The sequence below is a fragment of the Bolinopsis microptera genome, chromosome 10 (genome assembly GCF_026151205.1).
Source record: "Bolinopsis microptera isolate Bmic1 chromosome 10, MBARI_Bmic_1.0, whole genome shotgun sequence".
Taxonomy (NCBI): domain Eukaryota; kingdom Metazoa; phylum Ctenophora; class Tentaculata; order Lobata; family Bolinopsidae; genus Bolinopsis; species Bolinopsis microptera.
Genome location: NC_087081.1, coordinates 18,021,118 through 18,046,669, shown reverse-complemented (window position 1 = coordinate 18,046,669; position 25,552 = coordinate 18,021,118). Strand labels below are relative to the sequence as shown.

The 25,552-nt window shown below is 36.9% G+C and overlaps 1 protein-coding gene across 1 annotated transcript; it reads right to left on the bottom strand.

Moving 5' to 3' along the window:
* Positions 1-3,115: 3,115 nt before the first annotated feature.
* Positions 3,116-25,547, bottom strand: LOC134821686 (tetratricopeptide repeat protein 29-like). Its single transcript, XM_063832391.1, has 13 exons — positions 25,534-25,547; positions 24,523-24,683; positions 23,455-23,559; positions 22,973-23,091; positions 21,907-21,976; positions 21,482-21,591; positions 21,196-21,295; positions 19,169-19,264; positions 17,238-17,319; positions 16,954-17,077; positions 16,764-16,845; positions 4,045-4,218; positions 3,116-3,819 (listed from the first exon to the last, which is right to left on the bottom strand). Exons 1-13 carry the CDS (start codon positions 25,545-25,547, stop codon positions 3,758-3,760), a joined length of 1,299 nt encoding a protein of 432 aa, XP_063688461.1. The 3' UTR covers positions 3,116-3,757.
* Between the last annotated feature and the right edge of the window lie 5 nt (positions 25,548-25,552).

Below are 25,552 nucleotides of genomic sequence, written 5' to 3'. Positions count from 1 at the left end.
CAGGAAACACTGACATAGACCTAGAAGGAGCGAGCGAGATGGCTAGTGACCGAAAACTTTGGAGGGAGATGATACGTCACAAACGGGAGTTCATTGGTGCAGGCCACTCGAATGATTGAGGAGACCTAATCAAGTACAAGTAAGTTACTAAGTTATATATTTCCCCCTTTACTGTTTACTAAGTTATATATTTCCCCCTTTACTAAGTTATATATTTCCCCCTTTACTAAGTTATATATTTCCCCCTTTACTAAGTTATATATTTCCCCCTTTACTAAGTTATATATTTCCCCCTTTAATAAGTTATATATTTCCCCCTTAACTAAGTTATATATTTCGTCTGCGGATATTGAAATTAAATTCCTCTCAATATGCGTAACTAATCTCGGACTACGAGATTATTTCATCACGTGACACCGCGTGACCAGCGGGAGGGGGGTGGCCCATTAAGACCACGTGAGTAACAAACTTAGTTAGTCCATCATGAAACTTATGGACTTTTCATTAATATCAATCAACCTGCATCACAATATAAGTTAGCCATTTAAGTGTTTGACATCACTTGTTATTATACAGGGTGGGCCAAAAGTCAGTGTGCAAACGTTGGGTCTTATACCTCCGCCGTGTTTTATATTTGAGAGCTGTTGCTTTGCAGATGGCATACTGTACTTACTGGTTCAAGGATTCCGTCGTCAAAATTTGAAAATTCGAATAATTTAGACCACGCCCATTCAATATTAAAACACCTATATATTGTTTTCTCTGAACATGCTGAACGCCTAATTTTTTTAGAGACGGTAGATTATCAAATGTTGCATATGATCTGAAAACATGAGGCAAAACGAATTAGAAATGACGAAGTTATCAAGCATTTTGTGTATCTCGTTAACAAAATTGACTGGGTGATTATGTGACACCGTGACACGACACCTTAATTGGGCACCCTTAACAATTCCCATAATGTTTAACGGGGTAGTTAACGGGGTCACCTTATCACGTGATTAGGTAAACCAATCACCTGATCACACGTAATGATTAAACTCGTTATGCTTCAAATCTCGGTCATCTGAGAAGCTACAGTTCTAATTCTTTCAGGACAAACGTAATTCGAATGGCCAAACACAATTCAATAACATTTAGCTTGATCCGACTATCCAAACTATCAAATAAATGTGAAAATGAACATCCATTTGAAAAAAATGAACGCGAATATTTTTCGAGTTGACAAATTCCTCGAACCAGTGGTGGTACTAAGTCATACCAGAAGGAAGTATTTCAATTGGGCATTCAGTGACTGAGCTATTAAGGCCAACGTTTGCACACTGACTTTTGGCCCACCCTGTATGTTGAGGGGCTCTTACTAATTCGCTCGCCCAAATTTTCACGTGACTTCATGGTTTTTATGGTTTTGCAGCCGAACAAAACGGTTTTACATACACCCTAATCCCAACCCTAACCCTAACCATAACCTCAAAGCTATTCATAACCCTAACCACAACCCTAACCCTAACCCGAGTCCGAAACAATCGAATTTGTGTTTAACTAGCCTGTCACGTGACCAAAACAGTTTTTGCCCATATAACTCTTCAGGTAAGCATTTTTAGTTTTACCCTACGTCATGGGGGGTGATTCGGAATCAGCGTTCAAAAATACACCGATCCAGATCAATTTCATACCCTTAAGGCCTTTTCACAAGAATTTTCTTAAAATTTGGGCGAGCGATTTAGTAGGAGCGATGTTGAGGAGTCACCATCTGTTTATGGAGCGTATGGTGTCGATATCGACTATCGAATGCCTCCAGTCTATGGTATGGAGCGGTTCCATTTCGAACAATGTTTTACCTGGGGACCTCAGTAAACAATGTTCAGAAGCAAAAACAATCGCCATTTATTGCTGTGGTCAAAATAAGGCGTTATCCTTACTTCTATCATTCACAATCAGCCAATGGCAACATTCCATCCATACAACAACATTAATAATTCATCATGATGATGTCAATCTTTAAGTCTCGAATTAGAAACTACTGCTGGATGCTCTGCTTATTCGTTTAAACTAAACTTCCTTTAATCAGGTTGATCAACTTCAAGTAAACATCCATTTTATGTAAACTTATACCAGCTCTAAGTCTAAAGAGAAAGCATGTGCTTGATAGGTGCTGGTGCATGCAAGATGGGGCTCCTGAGGAGCCGCTCCTCCCCACTGTAGCAAAGAGAATCGTGGTTGGAGAAAAAGTTCAAGGAGAGGATCATCTCCCAAAATGCAGACTTTGCCTGGCCCCCATTCTCCCCCGACCTCAACCCCTGTGACTTCTACTTCTGGGGATATCTCAGAAGTAAAGTCTATAGTAATCCAGTCCCTAAGACAACCGCAGAACTTAAAGCAGAATACCTAAAGAGAGGCAAGGAGAATACAGTTGAGCACGGTGCAGTCTGCTGTAGACAACTGCCTCACCCGATATCAAAATGTGCTCTCCAATAAAGGACGATGGTTCGAGCAGGTAATAAATTATTGAGTCACATATTATTGTTTTATGATTTTTGGTATATTTGTTACACTTACAACCACAATTTGAAAAGTTATTTAATTTATACTAAATTTGACAATAAGGGGTCGTTCACATATTACGTAATCAGCTGAGGGGGGGGGGGGTTTCCGAATGATTACGCTAGTGTAATTTTGACACAATAGGTATGTGTAAAACTGACTACGGAGGGGGGGTGGGGGTGGGGTAAAAATGTTTCAAAAAATTATTACTTAATCATTAATATGTGAACGACCCCTAAATCAAAAACAGGACATTATTTAAATGAATTTAATCCCAACTTGAATGAGGATAAAGTGGCATATTCAGTGCAGCGGTCCACTCTACCCAATTATGGGTTTTGGTCAAATATATTTACAAAACACTCGAATTCGTGTACAAGTATTTATCACACGGCAGGATATAGCGAGAGGGTATATCTAATGCAGGGATATAGCCAGAGGGTATATCTGTCTATCTCGAATCCCAACCCTTCTCAGCTATTCTCACTAAAACACCCGGACGAATCTATAATGAAATTGACTCAACTTGGAATCAAGTAGCGACGGTTTTTTAAAGCAACAATGAAAAATATTTGATATAAAATCTGGAATTCTGATTTCGATTTACAAAAACTTTCAAGATCTCTTGATTTTGCTACATATCATTCTAGCATATTAGACATATCCTCAAATTAGCCGAAATTATTATTCTCCGAAACATATTAAACAGTATTCTTGTTGTTTTTTAATTCAAGTTTGGTTTTCAAATTTCCAGAAAAAAACCCATCCTCATCGTCTAATTAGTCTAATAGGTAGTTAATGTATCGGCTTAGGTTTGAATTGAACTCTTCTATGACTGGATTGCACGATGTTAAAATCCAATAGTCATCAGTCACAACATGTATGAAAACATTTTAATAATCGATGGACAGACCAAAGAAAGAATTTATACTCAATCCATGCAATTGAATGTCTTTCTCCAATCTCCAATCTCCATTCTCCATGGATAATACACGGCCATGGATGATACTGGCCTTATCGCACAAGTGACAGGTTGCTATTACTAACAGTATTAGTATGATGCAATATCTTTTAGACAAAGAAGTTAGATTTAGGACAAATTGAATAAATTAAATAAGATCGTGTCCGTAATCACTGAGCTCCAAACAAAATAGCAAACTATTAAGACTCTAGATGGATGATCGTTAAAAAAAGGTCCATCAAGTTTAAAATCTTATTTCTTATCATCGCAAGTGTCTTCAGGTGGTGCAGTAGCAGCCGCAGGGGTTTCTGCACCTGTGAAAAGAAGTAATCATTCGAAAAGTAAAAAAGAGAAAAAATGCTAACACTATTTACAGAAGAGAAGACTAAACCAGCTCGTCTATACACAGGCCTCTCGAGGCCAAACCAAGATTTCGCTGTTGTACTAACTTTTAAACTATTACAAAGTGATCAAAGTTGGGCTAACCTGACAAGCAACTCTCAGCCCGTGTGCCAGGCCTGCTCGCCTGAATAACTAACCTGACAAGCAACTCTCAGCTCGTGTGCCAGGTCTGCTCGCCTGAATAAAACCGTCGTCTCGGTAATCCTTCCATTCAACTAGAGTAGCAGTAAGTTTAGCAGTGTTGCAGAGGATCGCTGTAGCGTAACTTGCTAAGTGGTGGTGTGTTCTAGCTATTGCTGTAGAAATGTTCACTGAAACAAGCGGTGGTTAGAAAATATTCAGTACGATGAGTTGTTGAACGGGATTGTGATTTCAGTACATTTATAATTTATTATCAAACTATAGCAATCGGTCAGGATGACTAGAAGGGGACCATAGGAGGAGCTTGGTACCCTACTATATAACAGATATTCATAGAAGTATTATCGGAGTTTGTGAAACTTATAAATTTGATCCGAGTGCCGCAATATAAAAACGCGCGAGATTTATAAACATAACCGGATCGAAAATCGAAACGTAATCTCAAAGATTAGTAAAACAACAGCGACATCATGAAAATTAAATCTAGAACTTTTAAAAATACAATCAAATGATTTGGCAACCACTCAATGATGATGTACGGTAACAAATGTGCATGTGGTTAATATTGAAGTGTGAATTCGTCTCAAGCTCAATTCAATTTAGAGATCACAAAAGTCTGAAAGAAAGATTACGCACCCAAAACCTGTTTAAACAATCAGAGTCAATCTGTCGTTAGTATATGATACAGATATTAGATAAGGGAAATCGTTAAAATAATACGAATCTTTATGATTATATATCAATATGCGTTAATTATTTTTTATAAAGTGAAGACTCTAAGCTGCACATGTGTATCATCTCAAATTTCATATCAGTTAATTTGGAAGTCGGGATGTGCTGACTTGTTGGCAAATAGCCAGAGAATTACACTCTATAATTATATTATTTAGCACTTAATTATTAGCAGACTGGATTAACACTGAAGGATGTTTATCGGTTGCTCAGTTTATTCAGTAGAAGGAGGCGGCGCTAGTTTCACCAGATACTGATCAGTTTATTCAGTAGAAGGAGGCGGCGCTAGTTTCACCAGATACTGATCAGTTTATTCAGTAGAAGGAGGCGGCGCTAGTTTCACCAGATACTGATCAGTTTATTCAGTAGAAGGAGGCGGCGCTAGTTTCACCAGATACTGATTCATAATTTCCTCAAACTGAGTCTGCTTCTCTGCAACAGCTTCTAAACTACTTTCGTGGGCTTCAGGTGATGTAGTCCACGCTTGTGCCTCTTCGCATAGTCTGAAAAGAATTAAAAATGTAAATTAGCTATCAAATGATTTGCATCAGAAGTATTCAGTTAACAGTATATATCTTTCCCGGAAACTTCCTTGCTGATAGAGTGCTTTATGTAAAAATATTTGGGAAAAGTATTACTTGTTTGAAGTTTGTTTTTCCTCTTTATTTAACTTTCCTACGATCCGTTCAGGGTCTGTGACTTGACTGTGAATCTGAAGAAATGAAGAAATTCAATTTTAACGTTGCATTGCTCAACCCGCCAACGTTTCCAACTTTAACATTAAATTCCAATTTAATGATAATTTCAACAAAATTTTTCCATGGGACCAAAGCAGCTGATAGATATTACTGCCCTCTATCAGAACAAGTGTCTGGTTTCTCGCCTTTCAATAGAGAATTGTTACAGAAGTCTACGACAATTTGATCAAGGTCGCATCGTTTTAAGACCCCTGGGGCTATGTTGTCGTCACCCCATGTTTTCCCTTCAACGCTTCTGTTCCGATATTCAGAGGTGGGTGGACTGGATCAATATCCTCTTCCGCATTCGCTACTGTTGGTGGTGAACCTAGAGGAGTTGCAAAATAGTCCTTCCGTTTCTGAACTCGTTCCGTCGGTGAGTTGCCCTTGATTTTGCCAGTATACGATGGAGCTTTACCCGTAATCTTGTTGATCATGGTCCAGCTTTTAGCATGCCTGCCCTCTTGCCTCTTCCAGTTCCCGGACCTGCCCCTCCAGCAGTTGCTCTTGGGCTGCTTGATAGGCATCGCCTAGCTTCTGTTTGCCTTCTTGAACAGCTATTCGGTTGTCTTCTGTAGCATCTGAGTGGTATTTTATGCTACATTCTCTCAGCTTCAGCCTAGCATTGATACCTTTCTGTTGCTGTCTGATCCTCCTTTTCAAGTATAGAAAATCGGTTTTTAACTTATACTGTATATCTCTCTTGTAGAGCGATGTCAGTTTTAAGTTTAGACAAGTCCAGAACCGGATCCCTCTTCTCCGTTTCGCTCATCCGGAGACTAAGCTTAATCCTTGCTTAAAGCAAGCAATATTCTTAAAGATACAAAATTTGAATTATATTTTTACAGATATAATAGTTAAATTTTACATCACTAATAGAAGCTCTGAAGTCCTGTAAAGCTTGTGTTTGGTCCAACAGAAATACAGTTCCCTCGTGCCTGTATCGCACCGCTAGAGCTCGTGCTGTTTCGCCGTGACATGTCTTTAAACTGAAATGTTACGTTTAATTTCAAGTTAATTTGATCAAACTGATTATAAGGGCGAACCGGGAAAGAGCTGAAATCCTCTTTTTTCGCTAGTAAGTATTCATTAAGTCATCCAATTCATAGGTGCAGATTTCGTTTTGAGGTGAACTTTTAAGTTCCCGAGAAATTTTCTTAAGTTTGCTTTTTTTCCTCCTCGGGCACATTCGTAACCTACGGGCCAGCAAAACCTAAACTACATATTGACCGTTATGTACGTCGGTATCTGTTGAGGAGCCAAATCATCTGAAAAGCCCTAAACCTATATTTTGCTCAGGCACGTAGCCAGGATTTCTCTTTGGGGGGGGGGGGGCTGTCGGCGAGCGAAGCTGCAAGCTGTGGCAGGGGTCTGGGGGCGCGGACCCCATTGGCGGGGGCTAGGGGGGCGCAGCCCCCCGGAAAAATTTTGCGAAATAGGGTGTTTTAGGCTAAATTGAAAGTTTAATGAATTTACAAAAATGTATAGTTTGGCATAATCATTGCCTACAATCCTGACCTGAGTAATTTACCCCTTTGAGACTTTATTTTGGGTTGAAAATTGAGTTTATCGAGAGGAAGTGAAAAATCTCTGGTTCAAATTTGGATTTGAAGCCATGTTTAATTTTTTCTGTTGAGGTCAATTTTTTGCGCAGAAAGCGTCCGATTTTAGGGGGAAAAATGTATGTTTGCTTTTAATTTTTATGGTGCCGACGGCACCTGAAATCGACGAAATCTGCAGGGGTGATCCAATTATTGACAAGAGTTATTCTATGAAGTGTAGATAATGTTAGTTTGAGCACTATAGTCATCTTCGAAAGTAAGTTGCATGTTGAAAATTGTAGCTAAAATCACCCAAGATTAGCCCCGTGTTCAAGTAGACAGCTAACAGCGTTGATTCGTCCCCAGCTGGAGGCTTTATGTAAAGATGTGTACCCCTGGAAGATTGAGGGGCGTGGTAACTTGTTGAACATTTAATTATTTGATTAATTTAAGCCAGAAACAAATACTAATTTGCGATTAGCAATATTGTATCAAATTCAAAGGGTTGGGAATCGTGATTTATCTCAACTCGTCCGGCTATTTAAAAAACACAAGTAATACATGTATCTAACTATAAAAAAGAATTTCGCCGCGGTTACACCACGGTTCACGCACGATAATTTTCCTTACAATATAGTTGTACCAGTACAGGTATTATTCTAACTCTAAATATAAATGTCTGTTGTCTACTTGCATCCTGGACTTAGAGTGGAGTGTGGCGCACGCGACAATCGTGTTTTCATTAAAGGCGTGCAGAACTTGACAAACATTTTGGGTGTCGCCGTCTGTATATGGTTTGGTTGTACAGTACTGTCACCAAGATGTAACTAGGTCGACAGGTAGGAAATTATTAATTTTGCGCGGTGTTTTGTTTCATGTATAAATAATGCGTGCATCATGTCATCTTAGTTATTATTTCTATCTAACATTCACTAATAAATTTCTAAATTTTGAAGCACCATTGAGGCCTTGATTAATGATTTTATATAAGATTTTTCATAGCAGTCGGATGGCACAACCTTATTGCCTTCCTGGTATGGATGTAAATGCAAAGAAAGATCAGTTGTCAACAATCTATTCACATTTATTTCATTCAGTGCCGAAATAAGATAATTACCGGCTGATATTATAACTTTATAATGGAATTTGTTTTGGCATAGGTTGCTACTACATTTTCCGTCAAATAAGTCACTTTTTACTAATTTCCAGTTATCTGTAACATAAACAATTCGGTGGTTAGAGATGGCATAAAATTTCATAAAATGGAGACTTTTCCAATTCTATGGAGAAAATAAAAAACCCTTGAGTAATTCCCCGTTTATGCCATTTTATGCCATTTTATGCCATGACTTTTGATCATCGAATTACGTATGAAGCAGCTTACTTGGACACTCTAACATGTTTACTTTCGCATACCAGGCTACTCAAAGCTAATACCAAGATATTTAGAAAAAATTAAGATATTTGAAAAACAAATTATTTAACAATTTTTACAAAATTTATACCCTTGTGTTCGAGCTGGAAATTGTTGAAGGTCGAAATACGATAAAAGGGCAAAAATTGTCTTTTTGATATTTAGATTCTTATCTAGATGAATATTGTATTTAAATTATTTCGTCCTTTAGGGTCAAAATTTTGTAAAAAACGGCGTTTTTAAAATTTTTAAGTTTTTAAATGGCACAAAATGGCATAAAATGGAGACTTTTTCGATGGAAAAACTGGAAAAACTGGAAAAACCCATGAGCAATTATCCATTTATGCCATTTTATGCCATTGCCCCCCCCCCCCCACCCCCTCCCCCCTATCAATGTAATGTGAACGATTTTTGAGGAAAATGTGACGAAATGAATGAAATTAGTCATTTGGATGTTCAAATGGTTTGCTGATTTTTGGCACTCTGTTAAATTGATCATAAGTCATATTCTGCTTGAGCCTGGAACTTGAGCTGAATATTTTCATTTCATCATAGGTACAAATCAATGGTTGCACTATAAAAAGCATTTCCTCAGTTTTTTTACTCTACTTTGAAAAAAGTAAAATCAGTGTCATTTTTTATAAACATGTCCTTAATTATAGTAATACGCTAAATTCCTAAATTCGATTAATTTAAACTATTCGAAACTTGTACAACAGTCGTCAACCACTAACAACTGGTTGCTATGGGTGTAATTAATCAACACTGGCGTCGTGCGCAGCAAAACAAACGTCTCATTCGAAAGGGCGTGGTCTGTGTTTAAGGGGGCAGGGGGGTCGGGTCTTTATAAAATTTCTCTCGAAATTGATTTTATAGTTGTTTCTAATAGAGGGGAGTGATATCTATCTGCTATTTTTGGTCCCATGGAAAAATATTGTTCCTAGCCGAAATTATTGCCGGTCAAAGGTCAGTGCTCATGTGTAATTATTAATAAAACAAATATTTAATAAAACAAATATTTATTTTTACGGCACAATCAAACAATATCAATAATGAATAAATCAGGGGAGGTTTGAAGAGGTTTCAAGTGCCGAAGGCCACTGCTTATCTTTAGGATTTGAGAGTGACCTGTGCTTGAAACCCCCTCAACCATCCACTACGTCAATATACTTATTATACAAATATAGAAAAATATAATAATCTAAAATTACTTATTGGTTTAGTTTGGTGACAAAGGAGAGCCCAGTTGAGTTTTAGTTTAGCTTTAGGTTTTGAATCACAGTTTAAAAGGTTAGCCATGTTTCATGGCAGAGAGAGATATCATGTGTGCATAGCCGTACCGGATGTAGAGTTTGATTGTTGTATTGCGCGAGCGATTTGCGCGAGCGATTTTCAATCGTGCGCCCTGAAAATCGAGTCTAAAAATCTATCTCCTCCTACATTTTTTGAGTAATCACACTGAAACTTTCAGGATATATTCTAAGGACCAATTTTTTATTCGATTTTGAAAATCTTGGACCTCTTTTTTTGCCGATTTTTCTAGGTCCAAGATTTTCAAAATGAAATACAAATTTGTTTCAGGTCTATCTCGAAATTCTAAAACGAGTATAAGTTTCTAAATGGTCCTTAGAACATATCCTGAAAGTTTCAAGGTGATTGCTCAAAAAATATAGGAGGAGATAGATTTTTAGACTCGATTTTCAGGGCGCACGATTGAAAATAGCTCGCGCAATACAATTACACATGAGCAATAATTTCGGCTAGGAACAATATTTTTCCATGGGACCAAAAGTAACAGATAGATATCACTGCCCTCTATTAGAAACAACTATAAAATCAATTTCGAGAGAAATTTCATAAAGACCCCCCCCCCCTGCCCCAAGAAGGAGTAGCTTTCTATCCTTACCAGTACCACTGCAACGTTTGGCCACCTCACAATTAAATAATTCATATCTCTACTATAATTCAGAGAATTATTTCTGATGCAGAATGTATGTATGTACGACCGCCCACGTGCAAATTAGATGAAAAATAATAATTTAGGTAACAACCAAAACGTTCCATACTAACGGTGTTTTAATGCGCACGTGCACGTGCAAAGATTGTTTTAACGTCATTTTGATCGGTTTTGTTGTTATTATGTTGTGTTTAAAATGTTTTATATTTAAATCGGCTGTATCTTCGGTTGGGATGGATATTTTTTGATACGATTAAAAATTTCTTTCAAAGAATAGTACTAGCTTCGTCCCTGTTACCACGGGCTTTCTAGTCTACTATAATTCAGAGAATTCTTTCTGTATGCAGAATGTATGTATGTATGTACGACCGCCCACGTGCAAATTAAATGAAAAATAGGAATTTAGGTAACAACCAAAAGGTTCCATAGCAACGGTGTTTTAATGCACACATGCACGTGCAAAGATTGTTTTAACGTCATTTTGATCGGTTTTGTGGTAATTACGTTGTGTTTAAAGTGTTTTATATTTAAATCGGATGTATCTTCGGTTGAGATGGATATTTTTTGATGCGATTAAAACTTTCTTTCAAAAAATACTACTAGCTTCGTCCCTGTTACCACGGGCTTTCTAGTATATGTATAATATCAAAACCCGATTACTTATTCCCTACGGCCTACGATCTTTCTGCCATCGGCAATGGTAGGGAAACAAAATACCTGATGAATATCTTACCTGAGGGTCCGTTAGATTGACATCCACCTCTTCGTTATCCAAAAGTTTGGGAATTAAGCCTACTCTTCCCAAAACAGCTGCTTTCTCAAGTGGTGTTTGTCCTGAGAGGAAATAGTATTATCACTAACCATTAACTATTCATAGGGACCTGATTTCTAGTCCCTATTCATATGAATTTGACGCCATGGTGCATGGTAAGACCACAACTTAATGTGCACTGCAGTAAACCATCACCATTCTGTGTGAACATTAACTTTTCAATACTGTAAAAGGGAACTTACCAAAATTATCTCTGAACTGAAAATCAGGTTTTTGAGGTTCAGCCCCATCTTCGATAACTTCTCCTTCAGCGAGAGGAGGGTTGCAAATATTCTCAAACTGCTCTACTTTTTCAAACAGTAGAGCGGTTAATATTTCCTGTTGTGACGCTATCATGCTATAAAGTACGTTAATATTAGTTGATCATGATTCAATGATTGTAGACTTTGTGTAACTTAACCGATAGGCTCATACCATTTCGCTCGCCCCAATATTATTACGTGCTCGATCGTGACTTCAGACTTTGGTTTTTTTTTTCGATTTTGCAAAAGGGATTTACACATTCCGGCGGAACATAACCTGATAAGGCGAAGCGTAACTAGCTATGCTGTATGTTGTATGTGCGCATATAACCATCAATGCAATGCAGAAGATCAGTTATCTGATCAAAATAAACGCGCGTCCTTTTAATACTGTCAATGCGCGCGGTTTACTTTAAATAGAAATTATCACCGTTGTCATAGAAACTGTTAAATAGCTAATTTAAGTAGACCTTTTCAGTATTTAATCATAATCCACACATTACGGGATATAGTAGGCTAGGGGGTTTACTTTGAAGGGTTCTAGAGCCATTTACCGTTGACATTTGTCGTTCAGTGGGGAATTGTGGCTTTGATGCAATGACAAACCATTGGTATGCGTTACTTCTCAGTTTGGCAACGGTTATCAGCACGATCAGATGCCACGTCAACAACTACAACAGCCACAGCTACCTCACTTTTCCAACGGTGAGTCAGAACTAAGATCAGTTCAAGAGTTATGGAAATTTATGCAACATCTAGAAACCGAACTTAGTATAGCTCGTAGTGATCATGCTAAATTGTTGGACGACTTCGTGGAACTTCGACACGTTAACTCAAAGCTCAGCAAAGTTGTCGATCGTCAAGCGGAGGCGATCTGCAAACTAGAAGTGGAACTAGATAATTTAGATCAATACTCACGTAGGGAAAACGTTTGTTTTACCAATTTGCTAGTTAATGAGAGCAATAGTTGTGAGGACCAAGTGGTCTTGTTGTGTGAACAGTTAGGTGTGGACATTGTTAAGGATGACCTTGTAGCCGCTCATCCCTTGAAGGGCAAGAAGGGTAAAGCCCCTAGGTTTATTGCTCGCTTCAAAGATAGATCAACAGCACAGAAAGTGTTTAGAAATAGGAAAAGCACTAAAAACATTTCCCCAGATAAAAAGAAATTGCTGTTTGAGAACCCCGAAAAGGGTGTCGGGGTACAGCCCAATATAACATATAAACGAGCGGCATTATTAGGGCAGGTCAACGATGCTGTCAGATTTGGTGGACTAAACTCTTGTTGGGTTGACTACAAGAATGGGAATGTTTTATTGAGAATGAATGCTAACGGTAATCCTAAGCTGATTAGGAATACTGCTGATTTGTTGATTTGTGTGCCTACTTTTGAACCTAAAGAGTTTTTGTTTTGTGAGAGCCCCTTTTTGAACAATACTGAATTCACACCGTGAGATGGATATTTCTAATACAACTATTTTTCAGATTTTAATATTTCTAACAGAGAGTTATGGATGACGGAGTTTCAAACATGACCCTTCCCAACATCCTCATACCCTCTGACCGTAAGCAATGCGTCTTCTGTCATAAAATTTTGTACTTTCACCAATTCATTCTACGTTGCAACAACTGTAAGGACATATATCATGGATCTTGTTTAAAGCTAGACAATAGTACCATATTTATACTTCAGCAATTTGTATGGTATTGTAAAATATGCTATGACGATTATATTGAGTATTATAAGTGTGTGACATGTTTAACAAATATTGATATATTTAATGACAAGATTGCACAGTGTAAACAATGTTTCAAAATGTTGCACAAGAACTGTGTTAAGTCTAATATTTGTTCGTCATGTATGCCCTTACCCTTACTTGACTTAAACACTGCTACTACCAGTACTGTTGAATATATTGAAACTGATTTTTATTCCGAACAACCGTTCTTTGCTCCTTTTGAATATTATTACAATGAAATGATAGATTTTATCCCGGATGTTGAAACTCTTAGCGAGAATTTACAAGAATGCAGCCAGATACTGCGTCAGTGCGTCTATTATAAGTTAGATGATTTTGAAGAAAAAATGAACGACAATGGATTATCGTTATTAAGTTTGAATATTGATGGATTCAGATCAAATTTTGACTGCTTTTTAGTGCACCATGGACGTTTCAAAGCTGATGGATATTTCCTTTGTGAAACTAATGTAACAGAACATGAGTCACAACCATTTTACATACCGGGTTATAATAAATTTGTACTTAATCGATTATTGAAGGAGGATGGAAAGCTTAAACACAAAGGTTCTGGTTTGGTAACGTTTTTGCGTGACAAATTTAATAATATTAATCAAAAATTTGAGCTTTGTTATTCTACCGTTGATTTTGAATCACTTTGTGTTGAAATAACAGTTAAATCTGAAAAGTTACTAGTTGTTAATTGTTATAGATCACCAAGTGGAAACTTTGATTCATTTATCGATATGTTTGGCAGTATCTTAAGTAAATTGAACACATTTAAGGGACACAAAAGCTATATTCTTGGTGACTTTAATGTAAATCTATATAACTCCGAAAGAATTAAAAGCAGCAAAAATAATTCCTTTGTATAAGAATAAAGGATCTATTTCTGATATAAGCAATTATCGTCCTATTTCAATGTTACCTGTTTTTGCTAAGATTTTCGAGAAGTTAATACATAAAAACGTATCTGATTTCTTTAATAAGCACAATCTTTTCTGTGATAATCAGTTTGGTTTCCGCAGTAAGCACTCAACCTTTCATGCACTTGTTTCAGCAGTAGAAAATCTTCATGATGCTATCGATAATAAGAATTTTACATTAGGTATATTTATAGATTTTTCCAAAGCTTTCGATACAGTGCGGCATAATATTTTGTTAGAAAAGCTGGAGAACTATGGTATTCGAGGAAATGTCATTAAATTATTAAACAGTTATTTATCAGATCGGGTTCAGTATGTTAGCTATGGTGGATTCGAAAGTTGTCTCTTAAAAATAACCTGTGGTATTCCACAGGGGTCAGTGTTAGGCCCCCTGCTCTTCATTATTTTTATCAATGATTTGGCAAATATTTGTGAGTTAGCTAAATTTATCCTCTTTGCGGATGATTTAAACCTTTTTCTTCAAAATAAAGACCGAAATTTACTTTACAAAAATGCTAATGAGGTATTATCAAAGATTCACGAATATTGCTGCTTAAATAGGTTAATCATTAATTTTGAAAAATGCTGTTTTATGGAATTCGGAAATAGTAAAGTTCCTAAGAATCAAAAGTTTGTTGGAATACTTAACAACCAGTTTAATCAAGTGAATAAGTGTAAATTTTTGGGAGTCATTATTAATTCTAATTTAACGTGGAATGATCATATTACCAATGTAATAACGCAAGTTTCAAAATCTTGCGGATCACTCTACTCAATAAGTTCTATAGTACCAGCCAAAGTGTTAAGACAAGTATATATTTCACTTGTTCAACCATATTTAATGTATTGTATACCACTGTGGGGTGCTGTTTTTCACCATCCTTTGCTGCAAAAACTGTTTGTGTTGCAGAAAAAATGTATTCGTATTGTGAGTAGAAAAACAATAAAGATTGATCACAAGTTTCAAAATACTAAACCAATGTTCTTTCGTTTGAAATTATTAACCTTGTTTAACTTATTTACATACTTTACTGGATGTATTGCAATGAGGCTACTTAAAGAACAAATTCCTATTGATGTTTATCGCCGGTTTAGCAAGTCAAGTAGATCATGCAGACTGCTATATCCTAAATTCTCAATGTCTAAGACCAAGAATAGTAATTTTGTTTTTAATGCATCCAAAATTTTAAATTATCTCCTTGATCATGATGTACCGTATCATATTTTGTCAATTTCACTATTTAAAAAGAGATTTAAGAACCATTTGCTTCATATACAAAACCTAGGGCTAAATGGGGATCATGGATGGCTACCATGTAATCACGATATCTTCTCGAATGTATCAATTTCATAAAATAAGTTAATTTCAACTAGGGAAATATAAATTGAAGTTAATGTTTTGGGGACGTTTGTGTGTTTTTTGTGTGGATTTTATTGTGAGTATTTAAAACAAGATAGGGACTATAATTGTAACGGTTTAAGTGTATACGTCTTTATTAATGTTGCCTCCGATTTCACTACACTGACAACATTCACTTTTTATTTTTTTGTGTTATTTTTTACTTGAGATCTCATATCATAAAATTTTACCATCGCGATACGGGTATTAATTTACCTCCCAGCGGTGAGACACCGCTTCCCTCCATCGCCATGTTTGAAGCTCTCCCAGCATCTGTTCTACTTCAGAGGGAAGTGATTTATTTTATATTTTAAAATTGTTATTATTCCAGTATAACAAATAAATTTTCAAATCGTGTAAATCGTGTAAAATCGTGTTACCATTTGGCGCCCCACGCCCCCACAACAACAGGCAAAGGAACCTTGTCCCAAATTTGGTAAACAATCTTCTTTCAAACAATAACAATTTCAAATTCATGAGTGTATTTGAACTAATGTATGCCAAAATTTAACAAAAAGAACCTATTTCCGAAACAAGAATTCATTCCTCGTGGGCTGAAGGACCATCTGTGTCATGAATTGTTTATCCATGAGTTCTATGAACATAGTGCGATGATATTTTGTAGACATGTGTGATGATGTGATGTCATAAATTTTACTTTACTTACTACATTTAGAAGATTCGAACATGCTTGTTGGTAAGCAATACATTATTATAGCGGTCATGAGGAGTATAGGACACTATGGCGGAAGTCGCGAGGGCGAAGGACTCAAGGAGTCCTTACAGCCCAGTTGTAGCCTTGAAGTGCGACTTTAGCATCACTAATGTAAGGATTGATGCAAGAATCTGTTATGGCGAAGAAGGGTAGGCCTCATTTTCCTTTAATTATCTGGTCCTTCAAGAAATGTGTTTCCATTTGACCATAAGTGGCATGGCGGCTGGGCAAATGGACCTAGAATTTAAAAGCAGGATGCGGGATAGTTGCCGATGAGGTTCATTGGCATTGGCCCTTGAAATATTTTTTGTTTGGGATTACCATTTGAGAAGTTGGCGTTTTCGACAATGGTATTTGCAGGGGACCTTAGTGTCAATCCCAGGTCGTAATATTCATGATTCTCTCAGCAGCTCTTCTTTGCTGTACACAACAAAGAGAACTTCATTTCAAATGGAATCGATAGGATTAAACTTAATTAACTTACTAAGTTCAAGCCTTTCCTTATCATCAGTTTCCATGCTTTCAGCAGCCTTTTTGTAGTACTCCACTGCACTTCCGTATTCACCCTGGGTGATCAATCATAGTTTAAAGTAATAACAACACTGCAAATCTATTACTTTTATTATTAAAATCGGCCTTCTTGGAAGCCGATGAAATTTTGGTCTACCACTCACCAGCATGTTGTATAGGCTAGCAAGAGAGCTGCATGCCTGCGAGTACACAGTTTTGTCTCCAACTTCTTCTGATATCTTGACAAATTCCTTGTAGTTTTCTGTTGCCTCCGCAAGCTTTCCTTCACTGCAAATCATTTCAAATCAATTTAATGATGGCCTAATTCATTTAATGTAAAATAAGTACAGCTTAAGTCTTAAGAAAAGGTCAACATTAAACAGCCTTCAAAAATAAGATCTAACAAGGAAATAAAACACAAAAAACAACAAATTTCCATAACAAAAACCTTTGTTGGCATCGGGCCAATGCTTCGTGAGCTTTTCCAGTTCCAACTTGATCTTTGTCTCGCTTACATCGATCAAGGAAACCTGGTCATTTTAAAAGGTGAAAATATATACATATAAATGGGGGTTCTAATGGTGAAAAATTGTGAATATATTTTATGGTGAATTGAGTACGTATCCAATTTGTGAAATTTCACCATTTTCACCATTTTTGGATGAGTGTATTTGCCTTCTAGCTTTGGTTTTGACCTGATGTTATCGCTGGTACATTACTACCAGGTACATCAATACTGGTAGTAATGTTTGGTGATCATGGCGATAAAGGTGCATCAAAAATGGTAACTTTTGGTAAACATGGCGACTAAAGTATATCTAAACTGGTAACTTTTGACGAACAATGTAAGATAGGCATATCAAAACTGGTAACCTAAATTAGTGAATTAGAATCTAGGGTACATCGAAACTGGTTACTTTTAGGTGAATATGGCCTGGCAAGAAAGGTACATCAAAACTAGTAACTTTTGGTGATCACGGTGAGAAACACCCACTACTCCATTTCTCTTTAATGTAGACAAATGCAATAATAAACCATTAAGTTTCGAAATAAATTGTGCACAATATAATCGTACATATGTACATACAATTATTCATGCATTTAAATTTTACAACAGTGAAATACTTCAAGATCATAGCTAGGTAGTATAGACCTCGTACAGGCAACTGAACTTTCGTAAGAAAATTAAACCTCTTAGAGCTCTTGGTATTGTCGTATAGCACCAGAATACACATTTAATATTTCAATTTGGTATTTAGAAATTAAAAATTGAAATGGTGAAAAATTGTGAAAAATTATGAATGTTTCCAAATTGTTTCCAATCGAGTTTCCAAATCGTGACCCCCCAGACATTTTAGTAAATAATAGATGTGGATACTGGCGGGGAGGTGATAATTGTTTGTTTACATTAATATCGAGTACATGTTCAGGAGGCTGAGGAGGTGATAATTGTTTGTTTACATTTTAGGGCGAGTACATGTTCAGGAGGCTGAAGAGATGCTTGTAACGCCTTCTTGTTACCCCCTTTGAAGTGTTTATAGGTTCTGAAACGTAGCTAAATCGATTTTTCGTGCCATTTTTGGTTAGAAACGGTCATCAAAATGAGTTACCTTAAGAACGACAACTTTAGTCAACCATAAATTTAGTCAAACTTTTGACTAAAATTGTTGTAAACCAAATTTAGTGAGACTAAATTTTTCGGCGACTAATTTTAAAGGATACCAAAATTTCAGTAGAGCATTTATATGACATGAATATTAAATATTATTAAGCTTACATTGTTTATAGGGCTTTATAATTAATATAATGACATCACCGTTCCTACTGCACAAAACCGTACCAAAGTCCTATTGCACTTAAAGTGATAGAGCTCCTCTTGGACATTACATTTTTAATCGATCCATCGGCCCATTATGCATGGTCTGTTGAAACGGCTGAAGGATCATATCGACATAAACTACGTCGTATGGAATGGAAAATGGTCTCGAAAAGTTCTCAAATTTATTGTGAACCAAATTTATTGGCCCTAAGGTAATAAGAAGGTCGATTTCTCGGTTATTTTTGAGCTTTCGTTCAGAAAATAATTCGGGGCCCTCAAAGGGGGCTAACAAGAAGGCGTTACATGCGTCTCTTCGGCCTCCTGAACATGTGCTCGCCCTTAAATGTAACCAAGCAATTATCACCTCCTCAGCCTCCTGAACATGTACTCGCCCTAAAATGTAAACAAACAATTATCACCTCCCCGCCAGTATCCACATCTATTGATCTGACGCGAAAGTTCAGCACAAGAAAATATTAGATGCTATAAAGATTTATTAATCAGCTATACTAGTTATATCAAAGACGTTTTAATTAAAAATAATAATTAATGACGAATACCTTTGTGATACATGGTAGCAACCTCAGGGTCGCCAACAGCCTCGTATATGTTTCCCAATCTGTGACTGGCGAGACCTGCTTCTGTTCTATTGCCGCCTGGAAGTATTCAGTTTACTGGACAAACCAAATTCCTTCGTTTGTAAGTAAATTCAATACCAACCATGATGCTTGGACAGCATTTCACAATTCACAGTCACCACTCCTGGAGCTGACAACATTGAATATAGAGATTCACTTCAAAACACCATCGACAACATCTCCAGTGAAACCATCACCTGCTACACAGACGGGTCACGCACAGACTCAGGTAACGGGGCTGGCTATATCATCACCACTTACAATAACAACACTACCCTAGAGGAAAGATCATACAAGCTTCCTGATTATTGCACTGTTTATCAAACCCTAACCCTAACCCTAACCCTAACCCTAACCCTAACCCTAACCCTCATCGAAGCTTTCAAATATCTCTCAACTTATACCAACACACACACACACATCATCATATGGTCTGACAGTCTCTCCTCTATACAAGCTATATCCTCGCTCTCAACGAAGAGTATAACTACTAGAGACTGTTAAGACACCCTCAATGCACTCGGATCCACCAACACTCTAGAGATCCGCTGCACAGATCGGATTGTGGGGGGAACGAAAAAGCAGATGAGCTGGCCAAGATTGGCACAACCAGTGAATCCACTTTGAAGTGCCCAATTCCACAATCTTACATCAAACGCCTGATCGACGACAAAGTCACCAGACTAAATCAGGAAACCTGGTTAACTGATGGACCCAGACACACCAAACTGACACTCGGTCACAAACACATCAACATCGTCAAGAATCTTAACTCTACACTCAGCAACAACAGACAAAATTACAGAACTGCAGTGCACCTCATCACGGGACATTGTGGCCTCAACAAACACCTTCACACCATTCGCAAAGCACCAGTGCTTGTATTATGTGCGGCGACGGAGAGGAAACTGTCTCACACTTTCTAGGACAGTGTCCGGCTATTGCCCAAATAAGAGGTCAATATTTCCAGGACTATTACCTCTCTGTCAATGACATATTCGACAACCAACACATCTCCACTATTGTCAACTTTACAAACCACACTAAACGCTTAGTGGTGCCAGAGGAGCTGGACCAGACTGGTGTGACATAGCGAGTACTTACACATCGTCTTAGTTCACCTTTCTCTTCCACGCCCAGCTACCACTTCACCGTTCATTTATGACACATCTTACAAAACTTACCATCATCCTACATTACACATTCTGATTCCCCCGGCATCCTCCCATAGGACTGCCATACCCCAGAGGTAGGCAAAGCATCCACATGCTATCCTCTCGTGAGCTATCTTGGCCCAGCCTCTCTTTAAAATTTTGCGTTTTGTTTTTAAAGTAAATTGTACAAAACATTGCTCTTAAATTCGCACTAGCGTATTATTCCAATTAAGTTCGCATACGAATTTGTCTCCAGAAAGTGGGGAATTTTTCAAAAAATACGGGAACAGGGAATCACGTGCACGATCAAAGACCCAAATTTCCAACCTTAATTTTTAGACAGTTTTTGGGTTTTTCCAAATAGTTTCTGATTATTCTGATTTGCGACAAATGATATTGCACTGTTAGGATAAACGACGTTTCAAAGTAACAACTTCTTATTCATGCTGACAAAATTGGTAAATATGTGAGAAAACTGTCTCATAAAATTTATTAATCAAAAATGGCTAAACGACAACAAATTGTTCAATAATTTTTAGGGCAGTTAAATTCGTCAACAAATAGAGCAAAAATACGGGAACAGGGAATGCAAAGCACTTCTGGGCTAAAATTGCTGCAAAATTGGTCGCAGCAAAACAAACTGTGTTATCATTTTTACTATACAATATACAGCAATACGACCGGTCACGTATAAATTGTCCGGACAATGTCCGTTAATTTTATTGCTGTTTAAAAAGTTTTTAGAGTAAAACAATAAAACAGCGGCCAATCTTAACAGGTTAATGATTAACGAACCTTCGTTAGCCATATGAAACGCTTTCTTGAGATAATCTATTGAAACTGACGGAGCTTCTTCGTATAATTCTTCAGCCAAACAAGTATACGTCCGATACAACTGCAAAGTCATCAAAATTAAAATAAAGCACATTCTGAGGTGAGACAACTAACTAAACAATAATATTATATATTATATAATATATATCATATAATTCCAATCAACCCTAAATCTAAACTGAGGTCAGAATTAATATGGATTCAATTATAACTGTTACTTAATTTAAAGGTGTGTAAGTAACTAAACCTGAAGGGAGGCAATATCGTGGAGGTTGTCTCCAATCTTATCCTGCCATTCTTGTTCAGTAGTAAGATTGTAAAACTTCTCAAGATAATCAACTGCTGACGATAAATCACCTGAATGATGAAGTGTTAATTACTTGATTAATAAACCAAATTGATGTGATATCGATGTGAAATCGATGGCACATTTAATTGGCATATTTAATGCATCGCCTTTCATATTTCTATTCTGACATTTGATTATGAAGTGTATCCTTATCTTTCTGAATGTTATAAGCAGTGTACATTTTTTTGCACTGTCATGATTAATTAAAATTTGGGCACTAGGCTTAAGATCGCCATTTACATGGATACAAAACTTCCGAAACTATTATTTCACGCGATGCCAAGGAGTTTTATTTTGATTTAGATTAGTTTATTTAAACTTACCTCGCTTTTCCAGGGCGATACCAATATTGTAGTTAGCTTCTGCCAGCTTTCTTCCTCCATCTTCTTCAACCTTAAATAACAATATGTTTTAAAAGTCAATTTTGAGATAATTTTGATGAAGACCCCCCGGCCCCCTTTATCACTTAATCATTAACATAGATTAAAAACTGTGTATCTCCGTCAATCCATACAACGAGTAACAAAGAATTCCTGTTACCATGACAACACGTCAGATGTACAATGAGAGTTAAGGAGTTAATCAGTGCACAGTGTGTAGGGCCGATCAAACAATCAATTCAGCTTAAACTATCAAAAAGAGTGCTCGCCATGACTTTAACAACTGTATGAATGCCATCAGTTACCAAGAAAGCTCGAGATCACGAAGGGACATTGAATATATTCTTTTACGTTGAGTAAAAGATCAATACAAATACAAATTCATAACATCAATTTTAGTGGTAGACGGTAAAAAAACAGGGCACAATTTCTTTCGGGAACACAATAGAATTACACGTAAAATTCCGGTCTAAAATTTCAAGATTTATTACTCGAAATAGCTTAAGCAATTATAGAATTGGGAATCAGTTGAAATAAACAATGCATGGAGCGTGTATAAACATCAACTCTAGACAAAGTCGCCACTAATTGTTGCAACCATGATAACACGTCACTTGTTCAATGTGGGCCAATCATATTGGGCTGCGTCGTATGTAGGGGCTGGGGATAAGTGATCTATACTGGCACTGCATTCCTGGGCCGTTACGTGGGAAATATTAAAATGAATGTCAGTGACGATAAATAGTAGGGGATAGTGCTGATGTGAATTGGGTAATGTGTATCGATCATCGTAAATATGGTGCACGTGCATTGCAATAGTTAAAGTTTTAGAGCTGTATCATCAGCCGGCAGCCTTACCGGACACAAAATAAAGTGAAACTGTTATTTGGTCTCCAGGCTATATCGCTACTGGTCAAATTTCATGCGGGCTATATCAGCGGGTGATTATGAAAAAAATAAGTGGCCGTCAAATAGTGCAAAAGTAGAGTTATTAGACCAAGTATATTACCTTGCTACTCTCCGACATGCATTTCTCGTGGAAATGATCAATGAGCCACTGGTCTGATGGGAACTTTTCAAAGTACTGCGCTAGTTCCAAGTACGATTGGTAGGAGTTATCTGGTGCCCCTGGGTAATGAGGTCTATTTAATTAAAATCGTTTAATTATTAGTATATTATGCGATAAGGTGTATAGGAATTTCCTGGTTCTATATTTGGATGGAGCAGTGGTAACTTGAGTTCCTATTTATCAATCCAACTTATCAATTACTGTTTATATAGTATATACTATACGCCCTAATTCACATTAACGATATTATCGTCCATCTTTATTTATGTAATCTGAAACCATTGACTGAAATCTAATTATTAGATCGCGCCATTTATTCACTGTATATTTAGATTTTAGATCGATATTGAATATTTCATTATTATATATGCAATAATTTAAAACATATCGATTTTAGGATAAAACTAGTTTCAATGACGTACCTGAACGACGAGCTTCCTCCGCTTCAATTAGTTTACTTTTAAGGACATCTAACTTGTCATGCTGGTCAATTAATAGTGGCACTTCATGTACTCCAGAGTCACTACCTTATCAATTTATTAATTGATTTATCAACTTACTAATTACAAAAGGTATCAATATAAATTCACACTGAAGGAAGTGGACGGAAAGATCGGTTAACGGGGCCGGGGGGGTCTTCATGGAAATTTTCTCAAAATCGACTTTTTAGTTGTTTCTGATAGAGGGGATGCTTTTAATCCGATAGAAAAATGTTGTTCCTAGCCGAAATTATCGCCGGTAAAAGGTCAGCGCTTGTGTGTAATTGCTTAATTGTATTGCGCGAGCAATTTTTGATCGCGTGCCCTGAAAATCGAGTCTAAAAATCTATCTTCTCCTACATTTTTCGAGCAATCACCCTCAAACTTTCAGGATATGTTCTAAGGATCATTTAGAAGGGATTGTCCAGGCAAAATTTTGAGATAGGCCTTTAAACATTTTTTATTCGATTTTTAAAATCTTGGACCTCGAAAAATCGTCAAAAAATCAGGTCCAAGATTTTCAAAATCGAATAAAAAATGTTTAAAGGCCTATCTCAAAATTTTGCCTGAAAAATCTCTTTTAAATGATCTCTAGAACATATCCTGAAAGTTTGAGGGAGATTGCTCAAAAACTGTAGGAGGAGGTAGATTTTTAGACTCGATTTTCAGGGCACGCGATCAAAAATCGCTTGCGCAATACAATTACACACAAGCGCTGACCTTCTACCGGCGATAATTTCTGCTAGGAGCAATATTTTTCTATCGGATTAAAAGCATCTGATAGATATCACTCCCATCTATCGGAAACAACTAAAAAGTCGATTTTGAGAAAATTTCCATGAAGACCCCCCCCCCCCCCCTGCCCCCTTAAATTGAACGTAATAACTATTTCGTTGGCGGAAAGTAATCTCATGATTAAAAATGATGAAAAATGCTCGGAAAAAAGACGACATAACATAGCAATTAGCAACAATCACGTATTATGATGACACATTGACGTCAGAAACTGACCAGCATTTTCTCTCAGTTGAGCTTGTTGGTCGAATAGTTCGAACAGCTCAATAAAACTGGATACATATCCCTCTTGCAGTATCTCTAGTGAGAGGTTGTGTTTGTACGTGTTTCTGTACGCTCCCACATCGGCTCGATCGATACCTGCTAGCTTACCTATGCTGCGGATAATGATTAATTCTTGTTAAATCGATCAATTAAGTTGCACCATTAATCAGTTATGATAAACTTATATATCTGCCGTTTTTTGACAAAAGTGCCACTAAAAAAATCCGAGGTTTTTAAGCATTTTTGACACATTTTTGACAAATTTTGATATTTAAGGCGGTTCCAAAAGGGGACTCCTGGGGGCCAGCGATTGGTTCTAATAGTTTCCTAGAGATACATTCCAACATGTCCCCAAGATTTCTATGGTACATTCTTTATCTTCACGAATTAATTAAAATTTTCTTATATGAGGGATTTTTACTCCAATAGAAACTTTCCTAAGTCCAAAAAAATAATTTTATTTGGCTCTATATGAAAATGTTTTACCACTAATTAAACAATACTAATTAAAATAAGAAACAAACTATTTTGTTCTATTTTTCTTAGCAGAGGTTTGATATCATCCGGCACTTGATATGACATCACTATAGACCCCGCAACGGTAGATGTATGTCTCCCATAAAGCGAGGTTTGGGACCCCCCGGCCCACCACACGTCTCTAAAAGCTCTCTTAAAGAAACATTCTGCTGAAACAACAAGATCTGGACAGTTTAATTTCTGACTATTATGCAAGTGTATATAGCAACATTCCTTATCGAACCCCTGAAAAAAAGTGTTGAAATGAGAATCCATGATGATATAAGGATTTAATATAAAATATTAGTTCAATAAGAAAGTAAAATAATTTTCACATTTGTATATAATTATAATTTCAAGTTTAAACACATAATTACCTTGCACATGCTATAAAACAGACTAATGTTGATGCTAAGCAGGCCTTCTCCTCGGTCTTCTCTTACAAACAATTTTCCTGTCATTAATG

Bases quoted from the DNA above. Each gene is read 5' to 3' on its own strand.
- LOC134821686 (XM_063832391.1), bottom strand. The intron at 19,265-21,195 runs GTTCGTTAATCA...GAATACTTCCAG, and splicing joins GTTTCATATGGCTAACGAAG to GCGGCAATAGAACAGAAGCA. The intron at 16,846-16,953 runs GTGAGTGGTAGA...TTGATCACCCAG, and splicing joins CTAGCCTATACAACATGCTG to GGTGAATACGGAAGTGCAGT.